At 34.6% G+C, this 23872-nt stretch overlaps 2 protein-coding genes across 4 annotated transcripts; both read left to right on the top strand.

Annotated features, from left to right (window-relative positions):
• The first annotated feature begins 268 nt into the window (after nucleotides 1–268).
• On the top strand, nucleotides 269–14104 carry LOC132142374 (ATP-binding cassette sub-family B member 6-like). Of its 3 annotated transcripts, none has more exons than XM_059552186.1 (20): nucleotides 269–347; nucleotides 1624–2188; nucleotides 3687–3824; nucleotides 3916–4105; nucleotides 5713–5805; nucleotides 5908–6100; nucleotides 6336–6457; nucleotides 7119–7228; nucleotides 7379–7444; nucleotides 7580–7705; nucleotides 9037–9113; nucleotides 9212–9275; nucleotides 9353–9438; nucleotides 9546–9603; nucleotides 10043–10147; nucleotides 10299–10473; nucleotides 12542–12654; nucleotides 13232–13326; nucleotides 13459–13527; nucleotides 13620–14104. In XM_059552186.1, exons 2-20 carry the CDS (start codon nucleotides 1673–1675, stop codon nucleotides 13777–13779), a joined length of 2556 nt encoding a protein of 851 aa, XP_059408169.1. In that variant the 5' UTR covers nucleotides 269–347; nucleotides 1624–1672; the 3' UTR covers nucleotides 13780–14104. The 3 variants fall into 3 exon arrangements, with proteins under 3 accessions (XP_059408169.1, XP_059408167.1, XP_059408170.1); XM_059552184.1 differs by having other exon boundaries at nucleotides 308–462; XM_059552187.1 differs by lacking the exons at nucleotides 12542–12654; nucleotides 13232–13326; nucleotides 13459–13527; nucleotides 13620–14104 and adding an exon at nucleotides 10609–10752 and having other exon boundaries at nucleotides 308–462.
• Nucleotides 14105–16089: 1985 nt separating this feature from the next.
• On the top strand, nucleotides 16090–22708 carry LOC132142373 (protein CNPPD1-like). Its single transcript, XM_059552183.1, has 8 exons — nucleotides 16090–16289; nucleotides 16652–16742; nucleotides 19554–19635; nucleotides 19742–19862; nucleotides 19986–20114; nucleotides 20261–20322; nucleotides 20679–20796; nucleotides 21791–22708. Exons 1-8 carry the CDS (start codon nucleotides 16227–16229, stop codon nucleotides 22400–22402), a joined length of 1278 nt encoding a protein of 425 aa, XP_059408166.1. The 5' UTR covers nucleotides 16090–16226; the 3' UTR covers nucleotides 22403–22708.
• The last annotated feature ends 1164 nt before the right edge of the window (nucleotides 22709–23872 follow it).

The following is a 23872-nucleotide window of genomic DNA, read 5'->3' as shown; positions in this document are numbered from 1 at the left end:
GTAGCTCATTTATTGAAGATGCAGACCAACCACCTAGCAGTGCATTACAATAGTCCAGTCTAGAGGTCATGAATGCATGAAGATTTTCTGCATCAGGTTTATATACTAAATGGCTTGCCATAATCGCAATAATTAACCTTTGTTTTTAAACGCTCATCGAGTAATCACAACGACGTGTTATTGGACCATTCTAATTAGCGCTGAAAAAAGTAACACTACCCACGCCACCTGTTGACATTACATTAGAGTATGATATTTAGTGCGCTAGGACCCAGAGAAGTGTGAGGTCTGTCTGCCCCGGTGTTATTGTGTAGGCAGGCTGTATTATGTCACGGATAGTGAACAAGGTGAGTTTATGACCGCGACGGCAAACACAGACGTTTAAATGTTTTAGCAGCAGTAACAGTCATCTCAGGGGATAATTATTCAAAGACGCACTTGAAGCAGTGACATTTGCAAAAGGTTAGTTCATAATCCTACTGGCCTAAGTTTTTTTTTTTTTAAATATATATATATATATATATATTTTATTAACGTGGTATCAGGTGCTAATACTATGGTACGTTATGGTAATTAATTACTCATAAAGAAAAACTTTATTTTTTGGACATGGTACAGTAGCGAGGCAGTACCGTGTTATGAGTGCAGTATATTTTACCACGGTAACGTTAGCGTTTTAGTAAGTTCGTCACAACTGTTTGACTTCTGTATATCACATTTAAATATAATATGTAATTGTAAAAGGTTTCAGGGTTTATTTTTGTTGTTGTTTTTTGTTATTGTGCCATGGTAATACCCTGGTATTATTTGAAGTACTTTGGGTTGCATGTAAATACCAGGGTATATGAATATGTTAATAATTTTTGCACCATAGTAGTAGTCACTGTACTATGCCGTGTTATTTTATTAAATATTAGGCCTATAGTTTTGTTATATTTAGATATTTTTATTAGATTTTCCATTTTAAGATGTAAAAAAAAAGTTTTAATAATTTTATTTTGTATTTTTGCCATTTAAATTAGTATTGTTAAAACTATGTATTTTTCATTCATCGTTTTTTATTTCGTTTTAGTTATTTTACTACATCAAGTTAAACGAAATAAAAATAAGAAATGTTTTTTCATTCATCGGTTTTTTATTTCGTTTTAGTTATTTTACTACATCAAGTTAAACAAAATAAAAATAAGAAATGTTTTCTTGCTTAGCTTTTTTTCATTTAATCTGAAGTAATGATTTTTTTAATTATTATTATTTCAGTTGTAATTTTAGTTTAGTTTATCTATAATAACGCAGGTAGTAGCCTACCATGGATGTGGTATAGCCACAGAACTGTGTAAATTTACTTCAGTAGTACCATTTTGGAGCAGGTACCATGGTAATACTTATTTCTTTGCAAATGTCCATGAAAATACAACATCTTCCACATGTACATGACACTACTTAGGTATTTTTTTGTCATTTGTAGTAAATGCCTTGAAGTTAAACACTGTAGTATATGAATATGGAAACCATACTGTACCATTGCATTCCCATTACAATCCCTGTACTATGGTACTGCCACGGTATGTTTTTGTTGTGGGAAATAAAAGTTCATTAGGTTTCTCACCATTTTGTTTTTTCCAGATATTCTTTTTGTGGGTCCACCACCACCATCATCATCATCATCATCATCATGGTGGATATAAAGAGTTACTGTGAAGCAGGAGTCTCCATGCAGCATGTCTGGACAGAGGGGGGTCTGACTCTCTGCTTCTACTTCACCCTGGTGCCATCCGTCCTCCTCACCCTCTCCTTCCTCTTCGGCACTTTTCTGTGTATATGCTACAGACGCTATGGCACAGACATGGAGCCCAAGTTCATCCCTCGCTCTCGACTTTACCGGCTCCAAGTGGGCCTGTCGGTGCTGCTCGTCCTGCAGGCTCTGGGCTGGATGGTGTTTCGAATCATTCGGAGCGGAGAGCTACCGGGATACGTGGTTCTGTCGGGCTGTCTCTCCATGCTGGGCTGGATTTGGGCTGTGGCCCTGCTGCATCTGGAGAGGAGGAGGGCTCTGGTGAGGGACAGAACCAGAGGACACAGTACGCTACTGTTGCTGTTCTGGGCTGTAGCATTTGCGGCTGAAAACCTGGCGTTTGTGTCTTGGATGAGCCCTCAGTGGTGGTGGAATCTGGAAAAGTCTGATCAACAGGTACCTGTGTGTGATCGGTTTGGGAGTGGTGTTTATGTTAATAATGATTATTTGTTGCAATAATCTAAGTCAATTTTTTGACTGTTTATCATCCACCAGTTGGAAAGTAATGGCTTATTTCTCCTAAACTTTCTTCATGTTGAGTTTTGTCAAGTTACAAGCCAGGTTTTGTCAAGTTATGTAGATTATATTACAAAGGGTTCTTTTTAGTGCTTTTTAATGTAATTTCTATTGTAATTATAATGTATTTCTGTGCTTTAATAACCTTTGGCACAGATGCCATTGTTCTGTCTGAAGTGGAAATATTTCAAAGTGGTGACATGTGGGAATGCTGCTCACACAGCATGAATCGGCATTATGGTAATAATGTGAAATTTATGATAAATAGAGGATCCAACAAATGACTCCAGTTCTGTCAATTCTGTCTTGATGGTCATTAACAATATTGTTGAGTCATTTTGTGTATTTAAATAGCAGGCAGGGCCATGTGTAAATACTGTTGAGTCATGGTCACTAGCTGCATTCCTTCCTGCCACGCCCAGACTATTTAAGATTGACCAATCAGATAACAGTTTCTGCGAAACTTCATGACATGGCACTTTTACTCTACTCGCTCTTGCTTATGAATGTTGAAAGCAGAAGTTAAATGCATGTTTTAAAAATGGCATCTAATTTGCCAGATTTTCCTAAATAAGCATTTACAAAAATAGTCCAGTTTTCAAATAATAATAAAAAGCTTTGCATATATACATGTATAATAAAATAAAAATTATTATTATTGCATTAACTCTTATAATTATCTCAGGACAAATTACAATAGGATAGAATTAAAATCAGGATAAATATAGAGTAGATAGATATACGTATTATACTATGTATAATCTAAATATTTTATATTTAAAAATATTGTTAAAACTTTAATACATGAGCAATAATCATTAATTATTAAACATTAAATCAATTTAGAAATTACATATGACTGTAATTAATTGTAATATAAATAATATGATTATAAATGTTAGTAGACGTAAAAATTAATCTGAAACTATTTTATATTTTATTAAATTAGGCTTATATATTTTATATTTAAAAATGTGTTTGATTCTCTTTTTTTAAGCATTTTGTTCTAAATTTGTTTTAAACACAACTTACTAGTGCTACAGATTTTTTACTAATTTAATTAGTTACTAATTAAATGAGGTCAATTCACTGGATCAATTCCAATTAATTCCACACCACAAAATAATATTTTATTAAAGCCAAAGAAACCACAAAAGCTAAAGTCCTTTGTTTTAAAGCTAATGACTAAAACTCTCGAAATGTGAGACATATTATAGTAATGTCATACTTTAATTATTATTACACATTATAGAAATGTCATTCTTTGTCATTCTCTTTTCACTTTCACTTTAATGTTTAGATATTGAGATGTATGATTCTAGAAAACAATAGCATAATCACTGTATGCATAATGTTCATTGTGACTTTATGTCTACAGATGGAGTTTGCTTTCTGGTTAGTTCGATACTTCGCCTCAGGATTGCTGTTCCTGTTAGGCCTCAAAGCTCCAGGCTTGCCACGCCGACCGTACATGCTTCTGGTCAATGAAGATGAGCGAGATGTGGAGCACAGTGTAGTAAGACATTAGATTCACTCTCAAATCTGCATGAATACATCTTATTCTCTTCATTATTAATCTCATTAATACAATTCTTGCATCTTTTTAGCCACTCTTGGGTAATTCTGATGAGAATCAGTCTACTTGGAAAGATTTTGGGAAGAAGCTCCGTCTGTTGGTGCCGTACATGTGGCCTAAAGGCAACGCCCTGCTCCAGCTGCTAGTTCTGCTTTGTCTCGGGTTGCTGGGAGTGGAGCGTGTCATCAATGTGTTTGTACCCATCTTCTACAAGAACATAGGTACAGAATAAGAGTCTTACTCTCATAAATAACTCTATTCAGTTATTTATGCGATGGAAGGGAAATACATAATTGCACTTTCGGTGCAGTTGTCGTATCTCAAATGGGATCCTTAGCCCTATTTGCATGCATAGGCTGTCGATTCCATGCTGTATCAATGCATGCTTTGAAACGAATTTAGAATTTATTTTTTATTTTATTTATTTATTAATTTTTTTCATATACAATGAAAATACCCATTGCTTTTTTAGAATAATAAAATTTAGAATAATATTAATATTATATAAATAATACTGCACACCTAGTAAATGTGTCGAATCTAAAATATGGAGTAATTCTGTGAAGCTTAGAGAAAATATAAGCACAGGCTCATAGGCTTGACATTTATCCTGCTTGAATTCGTTCTAAGAAACGCACGTAACTTCAAAAGTAATAAACTTTCATCCGTGAATGTAAAATATTTTAACTACACTGTTTTTCTTTAATTTTTCTTGACTGCAGCTGTCAAATGTTACACATCGGTGAGGCAAAGCTGACGGCTATTTGCGAAAATGTGCTTTGATGCGCTTGTTTGATAACTTGTGGTTAAAGCGCCACTCAGCGGTCAAAAGCTGCAAATGCACTTTGCAGACACGGCAGCGGCGGTACGCGCGGCAGTAGAACCACCGTTTTGGATGGCCCCCTACTGTATATGCCAGTTGCTTTGTCTCCATTTTTAAGTATTGCTCCCTAAATGTATATAAACTACAATGTTTCACTGACTTTTAATGACTGCTGCACCACACAGCACGTTCTCAATTAGAGTCCTGCTGACAATACCAAACAGTCTCCTGGTCTCCGCTTCTGAGTTTCCAACAGGTGTAATAATGAAACAACCATTTTAAAAAGTGATTTTTCATAATTTTTAACAAGATTTGCATTTTCATGGGTTTTAATAAAATATTTTGTTACAGGAAACAATAAAAACAACTTTGTACATCAAAATTGGACAGGAAAATAAAAGACTTGATTTTCAAAAGTCAAAGAATTCGACAGATGAATGAAACGTCAGTTTCTGAGTAACATGTAATTATCTAAGCTATGAAAAAAACATAATTTTCTAAAATAAATATTATGAACTACACACAAACACACACACAAAACATTTCTCCTGCACATTTTATAATTACAGACATGTCTGTCAAAAACTTGGCTGGCTGTCGGTTGGAATATTAGTACTAGAACATCAATATAACACACTTCACATCAATCACTGAATACTTGCAGCTAAAATAATAATCTGTTTTTAAATCCACATCATTCATCGATCATGTCACAACATCAATGTCTCTCAAAAAATAACATGCACAATACATTCTCATTATATGCTGATACATAGATTCGGGAACGTGACAGGTGGTTTTATAAAAAGTATTCTGATCACTATCTTCTTGATCGTTTAAAAGATTAAGGCAACTATCAAAGTTTAATAAAATGTTTAATATTCCAAATAAACATTTTTACATGATTTGTTACATTTAGTTACCTTTTTGCAGATTTGGAGACTTTTCCAAATTGATTATTAATGTCTTTTACATGCTAACACATTGATTTCCCTCCTGTCCCAGTGAACCAGCTGACAGATGGGAGCTCTTGGAAGACTCTGGCGACTACAGTGTGTGTTTACGGGCTCCTGAAGTTCCTGCAGGGAGGTGGAGCTGGTGAGGGGAACATCTCCTAATTTCATGATATCTTTGTAGCATGACATGGAATATCCTTTAGAATCTGACCACAGTCTGATCTTCATTTGTATCGATATCCAGGTGCGTCTGGGTTTGTGAGTAACTTGCGTTCATTCTTGTGGATTCGTGTGCAGCAGTACACTAACCGTTTGGTCCAGGTGCGTCTCTTCGCTCATCTGCACTCTCTGTCTCTGCGCTGGCATCTGGGTCGCCGCACAGGGGACGTCCTGAGAAGCATCGACAGAGGAACCTCATCTATCAACAGCCTGCTGAGGTGAGAGCTAGCTTTGCAGTATACTGCATCTTGATACTAGAGACCTTCTTACCTCAAGGTGTTTGCATTGAAATTCAAGTATAAACAAGGTCAATTAGGTCTGTGTGCAATATTAATCTTGGATGCATTAGCATGCATGCATATAAAACTTAAGAGCCCACAGTATGCTTTCGCAGTAAAAGTGATCTCAGTTTGTATTATCTTGAAATACATATTTTTGTTTATTTTCCAACAGCTACATCGTGTTCAGCATCTTCCCCACTATTGCTGATATTGTCATCGCCATTGTCTATTTCATATCGAATTTTAATGCCTGGTTTGGCCTCATAGTGTTCGTTTGCATGGCCCTCTACCTCAGTAAGTATTTAACAATGCTCATTTCTAAATGTGAATACATGAACACACACATTGCTGAAGATGCTGTAGTTGCTTCTTTAATGGTTTGGTTTTAGTAAAACTTCATTACTTAAAGTATTTATTTATTTATTCATTCATTTATTTATTTATATAAACAACCATTTTGAGTTTTGTTCAATAAATTTAAGTCATTTTAAGTCAAAAACGGATATGAAAAATATTGAAATGACAAAAGCACATAACAAATTACAAAAAAAAAAGATCAAAATTACAATGAGAACTGAAAATATCAAACTTAATGTATAATATAAAAGCTTATTCAAGCTAATATAAAAACTAAAAAAACAAAACACTTATAGTATTAAAATAATGCCAAAATATCAGTCAGTGTTCCTCTTTGTGCCGCTTCTTGAATTCTGCAATTGGTCTCTCTTTTGATCTTGTGAAAAAAATGTGTTATTTTGAAACTGCAGTTGATATTACTTAATAATAAACTCACAAAATGTGAAAAATTGTGTACAGTAGTTCTGAACATACCTAAACTCTGCAGGATTGTTTTTGATTCTTTCGTCTCAGGAGTCACTAATGAAAGAAGAATGGAAATACTTGGATTATAGCATTTGATTTATTGATTAATTGTTGTAATCTGTGTCTCTGTCAGCTCTCACTATTGTAATCACTGAATGGAGAACGAAATACAGACGAGATATGAACATACAAGATAATAATGCCAAATCGAAAGCTGTGGACTCTTTATTGAACTTCGAGACAGTATGGCTTTGCTTTGTTCTCTCTTTGTTTAAGTAAAGCATCTGAATGTGTGTTATAAAAAATATGCAATATGCATTATTGTCAAATACAATATAATGCACATAATAAAACATTGCATGTGCTGTGATTAAATTATGATATTGTAAACAGGTGAAATATTACAATGCAGAGGTTTATGAAGTAGGACGCTTTGAGGATGCTATCTTGAAATATCAGGTAATTTTTTTTTTAAACAATCCACACATAATTTGTTATATTTAATCTGTATTTTATAGGTTATTGATTTTAAATTAGTTTAATGTTGGAAGAGCTCACTGTAATATAAATAAATGCAATTTTCCTTTTGCTTAGGTATCGGAGTGGAAGACCAACGCCTCTCTGGCGTTTTTAAATCAAACGCAGAACCTCATCATCGGTTTGGGTCTTTTGACTGGATCTCTGCTTTGTGCGTACTTCGTGACAGAAGGAAAGTTTCAGGTACGAACAGTCAGGACACCTCAGATATCAGACCATTGGTAGTTCATTCTGAAGCCATCAAATAAGCTATGTTTTATAGCAGAAAAACTTGAATGTTGCTTCATAAACAGCCTACATCTTGGCTAATCCACTACATAACTTCAATTCAGAGGTTCTCAACCAGGGATTTATAAGATTGTAATTGTCATAAAATTCCATATAGTTATTTTTATAAAATGTAGTAAAATAAAACATTTTTTTTTAATTACTGTATATATATATATACACAGTACAGACCAAAAGTTTGGAAACATTACTATTTTTAATGTTTTTGAAAGAAGTTTCTTCTGCTCATCAAGCCTGCATTTATTTGATCAAAAATACAGAAATAACAGTAATATTGTGAAATATTATTACAACTTAAAATAATAGTTTTCTATTTGAATATACTTTAAAAAAATAATTTATTCCTGTGATGCAAAGCTGAATTTTCAGCATCATTACTCCAGCCTTCAGTCACATGTAACATCCAGTCTATCACATGATCATTTAGAAATCATTCTAATATTCTGATTTATTATGAGTGTCGGAAACAGTTCTGCTGTCTAATATATTTGATCAATAAAAGGTTAAAAAGAACTGCATTTATTTAAAATAAAAATAAAAATTCTAATAATATATATTCTAATAATATATTTTCTTTACTATCACTTTTTATCAATTTAACACATCCTTGCTGAATAAAAGTATTGATTTTATTAAAAAAAAAAAGAAAAAATTACTGACCCCAAATTACTGACCAGTAGTGTATATTGTTATTACAAAATATTTATATTTTAAAAACATAGCTTCTTCTTTTTTTTTTTTTTTAGAACAAAGTATCACATGTTCTGAAAAAATATTAAGCAGCAGAACTGTTTCCAACTTTGATAATGAATCATCATATTAGAATGATTTCTAAACGATCGTGTGATAATGATCCTAAAAAATCAGCTTTGCATCACAGAAATAAATGATAATTTAAAGTATAATAAATTTTAAAACAATTATTTAAATTGTAATAATATATCACAATATAGTTTTTTTTTCTGTATTTTTGATCAAATAAATGCAGGCTTGATGAGCAGAAGAAACTTCTTTCAAAAACATTAAAAATAGTAATGTTTCCAAACTTTTGGTCTGTACTGTGTGTATATATATATTTAATGTGTGTATATATATATGTCCTCTACAATTTTCATAGTCATGAAAATAAAGAAAACTATATATATATATATATATATATATATATATATATATATATATATATATACTTGTTTTTCATTGTCATGTGACTCCTCATGGTCTTTCAGGTAGGAGATTATGTGCTGTTTGGGACGTACATTATCCAGCTTTACACTCCTCTCAACTGGTTTGGAACATACTACAGGTATGAAGCTTTTGTCTTGCCTAATAGTTTATCTCAGTGTATAGATACATACATTTTTTAAAAGAACAAAGAGTAAACATGTATCTTTCCTGTAAAAGAATGATCCAGAACTCTTTCATTGATATGGAAAGCATGTTCAAGCTCTTCACTGAGGAAGAAGAGGTGAGTGGATGAATTTTTCATTGAAATGTATTTGATAGAAGCTTTTGTATAATTAATGACATGATGATTCAATTTAGGTGAAGGATGATGTTAACGCAGGAAACCTGGACTACACACAGGGAAAAGTAGAGTTTGAAAATGTCTTCTTCAGCTACACAGAAGGGTTAGCAGCTTCAGTTGTATTCATTTTATTATTATTAGAAAAACTTGGGTCAAAAATAAGCCATGTTCATTCAGCTTTTATTTCATATGCTGTGGATATTTTTGCAGCAAGGAGATTCTAAAAGATGTCTCTTTCACCGTACTTCCCGGTCAAACAGCTGCACTTGTAAGTCTATTCTATTCTATTCTACTCTATTCTCTGCTGCTCAGGAAACATTTCTTATTATCAATGTTGAAAACAGTTGTGCTGCTTAATATTTTTGTGCAAACTATGATATACTACACACATTTAAAAGTGTGGGCAAGATCTTATTAAAACGTAAAGATATTAATACTTTTATTAAATTAATCGAAAGTGACAGTAAAGACATGTACTGTATGTTAAAAAAGACTATTTATTTCATGGGAGATTTTTGTTTTTCATTTCATAAAATAATAATGAGAAAATATTGTCATTTCAACAAAAATGTTAAGCAGCAAACACTGATAATAATAAGAACCATTATTAATAATTGAGCACCAAACCAGCATAACAGAACGAGGAAATCTTAATTATTCCGCTAGTGTATGTGTAACCACTTTAGGATTGCTTTGGTTTATTTCAGATTGGACAGTCTGGATCAGGAAAGAGCACCATTGTTCGTCTGATTTTCCGTTTTTATGATGTTCAGGGAGGGTGTATAAAGATAGATGGCCAGGACATCTCAAAGGTGAAGCGGTCATTGATACAAACACAGGAGGGAACCCAAATATTCCTTTTAAAATCCTGCTTCAACTATTTGAATTCCTGTATTTTATGTTTCACGTTTTTTTGCACTATATATGGGAAGCTCTTAATTCATTTGTCTGGTTGCATCTCAGGTGAAGCAGTCCTCTCTGCGCGCTCACATTGGCGTCGTCCCTCAGGATACCGTCCTGTTTAATGACAACATTCGAGACAACATCCGCTACGGTCGTGTTACTTCTACTGACCAGGAGGTGGAGGAGGCTGCGATTGCCGCTGACATCCATGACAAAATCATAACCTTCCCGGATGGTGAGAATCATTTCATTGTACACAAAAATCCACAAGTTTTCAGCATTGAAAGCATAATTCAATGGTAGAAAATTCATATAAAATGTGTTAAGATTATTTTAGGTCATTGCAATGGACAGAGCATTTCATGGACAGAGTTATTATAAATGGCATTGGGCGATGTCTACTAAATTAGCGTCAGACAATGTCTGTGGTGAAACATCACAATGGACGATGAACTCATGGCATACTCAACTGCAGAAGTCCAGCAGCATGATGTCTGGACGATGACATCATCCATTGGCCCAACCTTAATTATAAATAAAATTAAAACCATAAAAAAAACATTTATTGGGAAAAAGAAAAACATACTGGAAATAAGAAACATATATATATATATATCTTTGCTTAGGCAACATTTCTCATTTTCATTTTGCTTAAAGGAGCATTGCGTAGGTTCTGAAATTTCTAACCGTCACTGACACCAGTGGCCGTTAGAGGAACTGCAGCCAATCTCATGCTCGTTCTTAGTGCGCACGCTCTTTTTTTTTTTTTTACTTACGAGGAGTGTCCGTGGGTGTCTGAATTGTGCTGGAGGCTGGTCGCTTCTTTCCATCCACAGAGTCCATTTGAAAACACTATTGCCGCTGCTTACTATAATGGCTGGCGTGCCGTACGGTTGTAAGCCCAAGTAGACGAGAACGCGCATGACGTCACATTTTGTGAATTTTCGCGCCAATTCGGGCCCGACTACTCCAAATTGAGCCTCCTTTAACCTAATGTACTAAAATAAGATATACAATAAAATATAGTTTATACTATATACAGATTTTAAAAAGACAGAAAGTAATGAAATGGCAAAACCATACACTGTAAAAAAAGAAAAGTTGATTTACGGTATTTTTCGGACTATAAGTCGCACTTGATTATAAGTCGCATCAGTCCAAAAATACGTCATGATGAGGAAAAAAACATATATAAGTCGCTTTTTTTTTAACCAAAATCATTTCTCTTGGTTCATGTCAAATTAATTTTGATAAATAAGTCGCACCTGACTATAAGTCGCAGGACCAGCCAAACTATGAAAAAAAGTGCGACTTATAGTCCGGAAAATACGGTAACTTAAAATTACAAGGTAATTTGCTGCACAGCTTTTTTGAGTTTACTCAACTTTTAAACGATTTAGTTCACTTAACTCAATTCACTGAGTAAGGTCACATGTCTCCCAACTTAAGATCTTTTGTTCAGCTGATTGAGTGTTTATAGTTAAAAAAAACGTTTGTTATGTAATTTCAACTTGAATTTTATTTCCACTTGACTTAAAGTACGTTCAGTTGACAAAAAATGTGTTTTTAAACAGCATCACAAGGTTAGAAAAACTGCTTGATATTTTGGTCCAGGTTTTATTTCAAACCAGCAGAAACACATTGGTAACTTTAGCCATACTCATTCTTTAAAAAAGTAATCAAATGAATAGGCAGAAAAAAACAAAACAAAAAAAAACATTCAAAGTGCTATCTCATTTAAATGGTCCTAAATACTTTAAAATGTTCTATGTTTAACATTTTAAATTGTTAACACAAAACATGTTACAAAACGAGCAATATAAGTGCAAGTTAAAGGAGTACGCTGACTTTTTGGGGCTTTAGCTTATTCACCGTATCCACCACAGTTAGGGTGAGGCTCCTTTGTCTGTTCGGTGTTGGCGCGCTTCATTGCACATGTGCCAATTCCATGGTGGTTACAGTGTGCATGCTCCAACCTCCAACCCAACTTGTATGATTGTTAACTTGAATTTACAAATTGAATTTACAATCAATTCTAGGTTGGTCCAACGATTGTTGAACCAACATCTTCACTAGTTATGCCAACATTTTTGCATTTAATTAAACTAAAATATAATCATTAGTCTAACTTTTTGTGAGTTGGATTTTTTACAGTGTACAACTAATTTACTAAAATTAAAATGAATATTAATGAAATCTAAAATGGTATCTCAGTGATGCTAAAATTAAACTAGTGTGCCATCCATTTTGAGACTGTATAGTATTTAGATTATAGCTGATATTCATTTGATATTTATTTGCAGGCTATGACACTCAGGTGGGTGAGAGAGGGCTAAAGTTGAGTGGAGGAGAGAAGCAGAGAGTCGCCATCGCTCGCACCATCCTCAAAGCGCCACAAATTATCCTCCTCGATGAGGTACAACATCACCAGTGCATTATGGGAGAACGTGTACACTATGAGGGAATTATCCCAGTTTTGCCTGGTGTTTTTATGATTTCTTGTTGAGAAGTTGTCTAATTGCTTTAGCAGGTTTTGGTAATGCTGTGGAAATACACTACTGTTGAATGATTATTAAGCAATGATTGAGCATTGATGCATTAAACTGATCAAAACTTACAGTAAACACATTCATAATATAACAAAGGATAAATGCTGGGACAAAAATTAATGCTGCTCTTTTGAACTTTGAAAAAAGTTCAGTTTCCATGGAACTGTTTTATAAAAGTTATATATCTTTCAAAAATATCAAAAAATTCATCTGATTCCAAACCTCGCAATGCAGTAAAATCACAGTCTGTAAGGACAAGTTTAATATTCGGTTAGGATGTGGGGCTAATGAAATTTCAGTGAGTGGAGATTCTCTTCGTCTATACTGGACAGAAATAGAAAACAAGTAACCGATTGTCTTCTTGTGATTTCTTTGTGAATTGATTGATGAGATTTCAAAGTACTTTTATCTTCATTGACTAATTTACTCATTCTCTATCCATAGGCCACATCTGCTTTAGACACACAGACTGAGCGAAATATTCAGGCCTCACTGGCTAAAGTCTGCACCAACAGAACCACCATTGTGGTGGCACACAGGTAAACCCATCACTGAATTCACTGAGAGATGTTTCCAATCAAAGCATCTTCCATCGATTATTGTAGTGATAAAACAATCATGAAACTAGATTGCAGATATTCTTAACACCATCATTGCCATGCATATTATAGATTGTCGACTGTCATTGGAGCCGATGTGATTCTTGTACTTCGTGATGGACAGATCGTTGAGAGAGGAAGGTGAGTTTATTCACTGGTATGCTGAACACAAATTCAGATGGGTTAATACATGAACTATGCGGTTTGAAGCCCAGTATTATTGTTTGTGGTAGACATGAGGAGCTGTTGGCGAAGGGAGGCCTGTACTCTGACATGTGGCTGAAACAGCAGCAGGCCCAGGATTCCGACTCGGCCTCTGACACGGAGACGAAAGACAGGAAATCTGAGAAACTACAGCCACAAACATCCACTGCAGGACACAAGGGACATTAGACACTTGGGACATGCAACCAGATCTGGTTTTGTGTGTATTTAAAGCTCATCCAATGCTGTTTTGACATGTTAGATGATCATTATTCAATATCATTTTATGTTTTTACCAGTTCTTAAAAGTGGTACATATTGCCTTAGGATTTATTTATTTATTTATTTAAGTCCAATTTGATATTTCTTTGCAATTACGCCCCACTCCTTTCCCTCAAAGTGCAATAATATCTCTAATTAATATGGCCATAAATGTATTATTTATTTAAATTTAGGATTTAGTTATAGCCAGTGGGGAAAAATCTTTTTGTCAATTTTAATATTAATTTCTGATTTTTTTACTTTCTTTATGATCATGTGTGTGTTTTAAGATCATGCTGTGTATGTGGAGTGCTAGTTATTGCATAGATGTAATAGATTTCTGTAGTGTACAACTTCAGTTCAACTAAAGGGACAAAGGAGCATGTTCATTTTATAGGACTGACACTAAACTCAGGGGACAAGGTTGAAATGAGCCATTGGGATGTTGTTGTTCACTCATACTGTATGTAAATAGCTTGACACAAAAGTTTTTAAGTACATTTTTATTGATTATCCAAAGAACAGGTGGAGTTTGCCTTGGATAAAATGGATAAAGTCAGATTTTTTTGTATGTACTTTACTGTACAGTAAAGACAAGAATGGCATACGTGAAGCGGAGTGGTTCTTTGCCTCCACAAAGTGCATTTAAAATCCTTTAATGCATGGAAAACCGTTGATTATCCCTTACATGTAGGTTATATTACCAAGCTAAACTCTCCTAGAGTCTTCATGACAGAACTGTAATTAATTTTCTCAAATTAAATTGCAGTAACTTAATAGAAATTGTCTAATTAACTTTGAAATTTGGTAGGTTTTTCGTTCCCAGCCTGCTTTGCATAGGACTGGACAAGGAAAATAAATACTGAAAATAAGCTTTATTTCACGTTTTGTGTTTGTAGTGAAGGGAAAGACATTTCATGCTTAATGCTGTTATGTTTGACATTTAAAAGAATTTCTGTTTGTTGTTATATCATTGTGCTGAAAGTGCTGGTGGTTTGGTTGTTGGTGGCTACATTAGATAAATACTAATATTTACCTGTTTATTATGCCAAATAAGTTACAGGCTACATTTAGAATGTGATATGTAAGCTGGTGATTTTTTTCTTGAAAATAAAATTATTATTAATAATAATAAAAATAAAATAATTGGATTAGGCCTAATTGGTTCTAGGGCCACAATTCAGCTTAATGTGTTCAATAACAATAATCAACCTTTCAAAAATGTGTAACAGTTAAATTAGAAGAAAATCAAAAAGATTGATGCGAAAAGGGGGGGAATTTTTTTTTTTTTTTTTTTTTTTTTTTAGAGAGGCATGCTGCTCATTGTATGTGTGCAGAGTAAAACTGAAAGTGCTTATACTGACTAATGTTTGTTTACTGATGTAGATTAAATCACTTGATTTATTAACAGCTCTTTTGGCATAAAAAAAAAAAAACTACTGTCAAGATTAACTAATGACGACGTGCATTGTAAATATTTTGTTGCTGACCTTGACACTGAATCTTTAAAATAGTTTCAAATGAATTCAAGAGACTGCACACTATTCACTGATGCTATAACATATGAGCGACGTTATCGAAGATATGGCTCATGTCATGAATATTAAATAGGTTAAGTGATTGGACTCTAGACCAGACGACATAAAGTTCATGAAACTTTCGCCATAATAGTACAGATAAACTGTCACTATCATAATGATTTAGATTATACAGTATATCAGTATGAAAGTGCAAGTTTGCCTAGAGTCTAGAAAATACATTAACTTCCTCTAGGGGGCGCCTGACGGACAAAAATACGAATCCTCTCGTGAATATCATTCAAATCGCAGCGTGTTTTTGTTTGTTATTGGGTATATTTATACACTAAACATATAATCGTTTAAATCTATTCCTCTATTTCTGTGAAGTAATTGGCATATACATAGATTTAAAAAAATGGCTTTCAAATAAAAATTATTTTAAAAAAAGTCACAGAGATTAATCATAATCTACTGAGATCGGTCAATCACATTGACGTGGTGTTCCGTGATGCTGTGGAACTTTAACAGCGCTTAATAAAATGCATGGCGGTTAGTTAAAATGTAAAACTATGTATTTATTCAAAAAATAATTAGACACTATTAAAATGTTTGACCCAAGGTCGGTCCAATAAGTCCCGCTCCTGTCCTCCTTCTCTAGTCATGCGGATCCACATTTACGCTGTTATTCTAATTCTACGCAACTCAGCCAAAGCACACTGTCTTGCTCTTGCGTAACTGTTGTTGTGAATTCGTCGCAACGCAGCTGTCGCGTCAGAGAGAGAGGGCGCCTCCACGACGCCTTCCTTCGGCCTTTCCGTGTTTTCAGTTCTTTTAAATTAATGCTGGAAGCCCAAAATGGATTTTGGTGATTTATTTGACGAGCGGACGTTCACCTTTTCTGACTTCCAGGAGTTTACGGTCAGTATCTGGGGTGTTTTTGTTCTAGTTGCGCTGTTTTGGCGGGTGACAGAAACTCACGGGAAACTGACTAAAATAGGGTTTAACGTCTTCTTTCATATACAGCCCAGAATGTTAGACTGGAAGAAAATAATTATTCTTAAATACAGCAAATATCTGCTTTATTTTAGTATGTAAGACAGTAACTATTTGTTGTGAGTATAGTTCGAGGCTTCCTCAGGGGCCCAATGTTTGGGTGTGATAGGAAAAACACACCATAGTGTTGTCGTTGTTTTCCTGATGTGAAGTAACGTTAGTCTTAATAAAAATGAAGACATTTGAAATTTAAACCATGAAACGTTATGTTCTGTTATCATGATCAGTTTCTTCCTGGACATGAGCAGTGGTCAGAGAGAGTGAGGAAACGACTGTATTCTGACAGCCCGTTGGATGCTCTATCATGTCCCATGACAGGTGAGTCAACTAACGTTATTGAAACTAGTGCCAGCGTCTGTGGTTGTTTCTGCAGTGCCAATTATTGATTTACTTGTTTTGTCTCATGTATTAACAATTATTTAAAAAAATATTTTAAAAAGTTTTTATTTAAACTTCTGTTTACAATTATTCGAAGTTACCGAGGAAACATGTTGCTCATATTAACATTTGGTCATAGCATAAAAATGTTTTTAGGTCAGACCAGAGCCATATAGAGAGAGAGTTGCGACAACGGAAGTTCGAAATGTTTGGTTGTCACGTGATTCATGTAGACTTTAGATAGTTCCAGGAATTGCGTTGGCAGCCATTCAAACTGATAGAGTAGAGTGACAGAACTGCGATTTCTGGTAATAAGGAGTCAATAAATGCATTTATTTTATATATTTATACAACACAACGACATGTGTATGTAGCATGAGTATGTAGTTACAGTGATGTTGTTTTTAAAATATCAAATCAGGTCATTATTGAGGATTAGTGTTCAATTACCGTTATTTTAAAAACTTATTTCAGGCTAACGTTAAGTTGTATAAACACGGGTTGCTGTTCTTTTTTTTCACTGATCTCATGTTAACTAATGTCATATTGATGACTTTCAGATAGTACAGAGACAGGCTGGTGACAGGTGATTTTCAGCTCACACCGCACAATGGATCAATTAACTGTCAACAGCAGTAATTAGCATGTTAAGTAAATGTAAAATGAAGCTTATTGTTTACATTTCTTACAATTGCATATAGTAATATAATTATGTATTATAGATATTATATCTAATGTATAATTCTTACAATACTTATTCATATACACAATATATTCAGGTTTAAAACAACTTAAGCATACTCATATATAAACATGTACGCTGACATTGAAAAGTAATGATGCTGAAAATTCAGCTTGGCATCACAGGAGTATATTACATTTTAAAATAGAAAACAGTAATTTTAAATTGTAATTATATATTACGAGATTACTTTGTCTTTGCATTTTTATTCAAATAAATGCAATTAACTATTTACAGCAATTCATGAATACATTTCTAATAAATTTAATAGCATGCCAAGCATTTTGTATGTGTCCTTTCTTTTCATGTTGTCCTTGCATAGTCTCCACCATGGTTTACTGTGCTGCATGGGGATGCTCCACTCGGTCAGAGAAAGGCTTTCCAGAAAGGCAGATGTATGGCTTTCCCGCTGACATGTAGAGGAGAAAATAATGGTTGGCTCAAGTCAGTAGGAGCAATCTAAATATAAATAAAAATTAAAACAACAACAAAAAATTGTTAGGTAATTATACTTAAATTTATTTGCACTTTTTACATGGAAAATTATTTACTAGAAATAAGGAACAAGCAAAGCCTTGCAAAACGCAGGGAGCTGAGATTCCCCCCTGCTCCACGATGCACCCCTAGACCTGTAAACATACAGCAAATCGCTGCTGATCACATCTATATTATTTCAGGTGATACATATATAATAAGTACAAACTCGTACTAGTTGAAGTAATATTTCTAATTTTGAAGTGATGTGACATTTTCAATATTTAAAATTAGCAATACCATGTATTCTGTCTCTATCAGTTTCAAAGGTTGTGGAAAAAATGAATGAGGACACTTAGAGAAGGGAAAGTGACATTGAAGAAATAGAGGACATGGCTAGAGAGGAGAGACAGGGACGGGTGACACTACTCAGTCAGTCAGCAGCAAGTCAGTCAGCATTCCAGTGAACCATCTGCCAGTTACCTGGGTCTATTAAAAAAATTAAAGGGACAAGAAAATATATATTAAAAAAAATGCAAAGGCAGCACTAAGAAAAATAAAGAATGAAAATGCAGCTCTCAAAAAAATGGTCCCCTCAGCACTGTGGCACCACTAATCCTCCACCTACCAGCACCTACAGAATGTTACAGTATGTTACTTTTATACACTAACAAGTCTAAGTATATAATACAGTAGTATTATAATATAGATAGGTTATATAATATAGACAGGTAATAGTCAATGAATCACAATGACTAAAAACACTCCACCCATGTTTTTGCAAACTCAATTCACTCTAAATTTATATCAATAGGGTGCATTTTATTATTAAGGAATTTAATTATTTAATACGTGTAATAGGCAACAAACTTTATAACCTCTTTATACCACTTCCACTCACCGCTGTCACACGCGGTAAAACGTTGTATTGAACTAATAGGCTATGTAACGTTAGCTAACTTTCCCCACCCTGCAAAAAAAATATGTTTAGACTCCTTTTCTCTAATTCCAAACACGATGGGTGAAACAGAATTAAGAGAACAGATTTTACAATTAATAGGGTGTTCGTTATTAACTTTATTCAGCTCCAATCCTAGCCTAATCTGTTATCTGATAACATCCCTTAAATCTACTCATTTAATGAGTAATAATCTACTAGAAGGTTTTAATATACAATTGTCATTTAGATGTACTGATTATATATAATCTTATTATTTAACCGTCTTCCCTTTTAAAAGTGCGTCGCAAACGGTTTGTTCAGCTGCATCTCTATGGCGCGGCATCAGTTTGCTGCTACTTCCGGGAACTTATAAGAGGCTCCACGAGCCGCCATTGCTGTAAAAAAAAAAAAGTGTTCCATTGGAGTCAATGGAGTGGTCGCAACTCTCTCTATATGGCTCTGGGTCAGGCAAAGTTTCTATATCAAAGCATTCCTAGATAGGGCTGTTTTTAGGTAGAGATATATATATAAAAAAAATGTTCTATTAATTTTTTTTACAGTACTGGTAGATCACTTATCATTGTATTTCCTCTAGATATTGCTGTTGAACTGCTCCAGAAATCTGCCCCAAGTCCCATAAGGAAACTCCACAAGAAGTACGCTGCACACGTGGCCAGGTAGGATCGCATTATATCTTTGATTTCAAAATGTAATTTCATTATAATAAATTGTGTATAAAACATTTTCACTGGATTAACATTGAATCCTTTTTTTGTGTTACAGGGAAGCATGTATATCTCCCTGCGCTATGATGTTGGCCTTGATATACATTGAAAGACTGCGACACAGAAACCCTGAATACCTACAACAGATCTCATCCTCAGACCTCTTTTTGATATCCATGGTATGCACATCCAAGTATTCATTTTTTTTTTATGTTTTAAAAAGTCAATTTGCTATTTTAGTCAGTTTCAGTGACCATTTCATTGAGAGTCTAATTTCTCTGAATTTCTCATGTTATCTCCAGATGGTTGCCAGTAAATATTTGTATGATGAAGGAGAAGAGGAGGAGGTTTTCAACGATGAATGGGGTACTGCGGCCAAGCTGGATATTCAGACTGTCAACACTTTGGAGATTAACTTCCTCAATGCGATCGTAAGCGTGACTCTCCACCTTTCCAAAGAACCACAGCTGTTTACAGTAGTTCGACTTGTTTTTTAAGGCTAATTCTGGACTGTTGCATTACTGGTTGTGAGTTTTCTGTCGAAATTGATATGAATCAAAATCTTTCACATTTACAGGACTGGAACCTCTTCACTGAGCCCAGCGACTTCTTTAAAGTCCTCAGTCAGGTGGAATGCAGGTTGGTTAACTTTCAGTACTTTATCTACATCTCAAACTATACTGAGTCATACGTATTTCTTTTCAAAAGATCAAGGAGGATTTTTAATGACATGATCTGTTTTAATTGCCCATAAGTATTTATGTCTTTTGCAACTAGACAGTGACTCGCTTAGACTTAACGCAATTGCACTTGTCAGTCTAATGTTTATAAGAGTAAGTTGGTTTAGCAGTACGTTTCTGTTTCTCACAGTTATGTGACACAGTTCAAGGCCTTCACACATGCTCATTTTGTTGTTTGGTTATGTTCCTATATATATATATACACACACACGTGTAATATAAAAATCTATATTTCAATGGACTTTGTCCTTGTAGCATTGCGGAGCGACAAGGTATGAAGCGAGGTTGGTTCACCTACACTGATCTCTGTGTCCTGATGGAGCAAACCAATTGGAGGGAAGCACTATCAGTTATCTACCAGCACTTTACCAAGGTGAATAATCACAGTTAAACATGTATGAGCTCCAAAATACAGTAGAAGCTCATAAAGGTTTCATAAAATAGCCCATATGACATGCACGAGTCGCCTAAAACACACACACACACACACACACACACACACATATATACTGTGGCAATGTCTCCAAAATTCTTCAAGAAACCTGTAAAGCTACAGTACTGTACAAAGTTTTAGGCACTTGTGTAAAACTGCTGTAAAGTGAGGATGCCGTCAAAAATAATGCCATAAATAGATTTTATTAATTAACTTCTATTAACTTAATTAAATTAAATCAACATTTGGTGTGACCACACAATGCGTTAAAAAAGCTTTTATCCTGGGTGAGCTTTCGCATTGTTTTTCAGGTAGCTTTGCCGGTCAGTTTCTTGAAGTGTCTTGGAGACATTGTGACAGTTCTTCTGGATTTAGTCTGTCTCAGTTTGTTCTGTTTCTTCCTGTAATTCCAGACAGACTGGATTATGGTGAGATCAGATCTCTGGATTATTACATTTAATGGCAAAAAATAATGTTTGGAAATGTAAACTGATATTTCCTACTGACACAATACAGCAAAACAGAAATAACTGACAGAAAACCATTTTTTGTTGGTGAAAATACAAGTGGCCTAAGACTTTTGCACAGTAGTGTATATACTTGAACAGTTTTACTGTGTTGCAAAAGTTGGACAAAATTGTATTTATATTTATTTATGTATACAGTATAAATATACATATATATAAATAATATGAGCTTTACTTTAAAATCATAGGGAAAAAACACAGGAAGCTCTTAAAGCCTCTTCTTTTCACAATAGCTAGTTTCACAAGTTTAAGAAGATGGTTGACACATGTTGCATTCCCAAATGCATATTATAAGTAACGCTTTCCGATTTAATAAACACACTAAGACATATTGCGATTTCAGTTTTTATTTCAATTAATCGTGCAATGAAATCTTTAACCTGTTGTGTTTTCTCTCTTCCCTGCAGGTTACCTGTATGTTGGGTCTCCTGTACTTGACTAGCGTAGCCGGTTTCATTGCTTCTTCTGCTGTCATCCACAGCTGTATTCCCAATACCAGCCACACTTACCTGGACCCGATGAAGCACACATCCATTAATACACCAGCACTTCTCCCTGAGCTCTTGCCAGACACGCAACAGCCAACCTCAAACCTCCATTGCTGCAGCCTGACCAACAATAGCTTGAAGCCACTGCCCAGTGCTGCTCTGTCAGAACAGCAGGGTTCTACCTCCTCATCGTATCAGAACATGGTGCTTTGTTTCTGGGGCTCCATCATCTCCACTCTTTCCTACTCAAACTCCTCATTGGATATTCAGCCACAAGACTGTTTGGTATCAGAAGTGATCTCTCACTGTCACACCGGTGGTTTTCCCCACTGCGCAATAGCTCGCAATGGCTCGGCGCTTCTTACCTCTCCATGGTATGCTCGTCTCACAGCACTTTTAGCTCCATTTAGTGAAGACTTGATATTTCCGGACCCCCATCTTGGCTCCATGCCACCATTTCAAAGACACTCATGTTGCCAAGAGACGACTTTGCCATTTGGGAAATCACCATCTCTTCTGCTGCCTGGCTAGATGAGTAAAATAAAACCAGCAGAGTTTACATACACAGTCAAGTCCATTGGTTTTCCTTAATGTTGAATACAAACCAATCATATGGATTGGTTGTAACTGGGTTGTGGTGAGATATCAGTACGTTGGGGAGAAGGTTGTAAGGAAGTTTATTACAAAAGTGGCATATGATATGCTGATTGACAGTTTGAGTTTTGATGTGTGTGATGCAGTGTGTGCTAATGCAGTAGGAATGAACAGGCTTTCTTTTCTTTCTCTTTCTGGATGGGCTAGTTTGGTTAGTTTTAGCTGTTAAATTAAACCTCCAAGGCATCCAAGCAAAAATAATGGTAAGTAGTTAGATAAGTAAACAAAACTTATCTAACTCTGCTATTATGTGCAGAAGTGTGTGTTCTTGTTTTGAATAGCTTGCCTGGCTTTGCGCTACATGGCATTGTCCAGAGGAGGACTGTATTGTTTTGAAGTTCCTTCCTGCGAAAGCCTTTATTGTCAAGTTGGTAAATAGTTTGAATTTAAGCCTGGTTTTGTTCACTTGGGTTCAAAGAGGAAGGGTAGAAGGAAAGCAAAAAGGGATGTCAGTTATACAATTTAGTGAGATATTCTTGAGATTTGTAATGGTCAGATGGTTGATGCAATACCTCATCCACAAAGCATTCACCATAGATTGCTTTAGTTAACTGTTCGAAGAAATAGTCCTCAATATTTTGATAACCTAAAGTAGTAAAGTATTGAAAAATTGCAGAACAGACTAATTTAATAGATTCGGGGTCATCGCTCGACTTTTTTAATGTTTAATTTTGGATTTATGTTCATTAAACGTAATGTAATTAAATTATATTTTATTACGACTCGGACATAAAAGCACCCTTTAATATCTGATTTAGTGATTTATTACATATCTACCATTATATGTTAATAACTTCTAAAGTCTGTTAGCCATTTTCTGTCCCAATTTTGTACATTTTGTATAGAAATTATACATACAGCTGCAACAATGCAAATAATAAAATATATTAATCTCAAACTTGTTTTGGTCTTTTCTAGGTTTATTTATTTATTGTATGTGTCTATATTCGTTTTATACATTTTTAGTATTCATTATGAAGTACTTCAACTTAAACTGAACAATAATGAGAACTGTTCTCGACTAGTAGAAATTGTGTAAATTATTATATTTTATTTCGATAAATGATTTTTGGCATGGATTTAGTTACGATAATCCTCCACTTTCATTTTTCACTTCATACTTAATTTTAACAAAATAATAGCCTATTAAAACCTGTTTAATGGCTAAATATTTCAAGAAATATTTTACGAATTTTTTTAGCTGGCCTTTGGCAGGTGTGGCATAAAGTTAATTTTGGACCCTTCATAAAGGAATGAATGGTCGCGCGCATATCACACAAACCACGCGAAACAACCTGTGCGCGCTCCAACCAGGGGGGCAGGGTTTCATATTTTATTGAAGCATCC

This window comes from Carassius carassius, chromosome 6 (genome assembly GCF_963082965.1).
Source record: "Carassius carassius chromosome 6, fCarCar2.1, whole genome shotgun sequence".
Taxonomy (NCBI): domain Eukaryota; kingdom Metazoa; phylum Chordata; class Actinopteri; order Cypriniformes; family Cyprinidae; genus Carassius; species Carassius carassius.
This window is presented reverse-complemented; position numbering and strand designations above follow the sequence as displayed.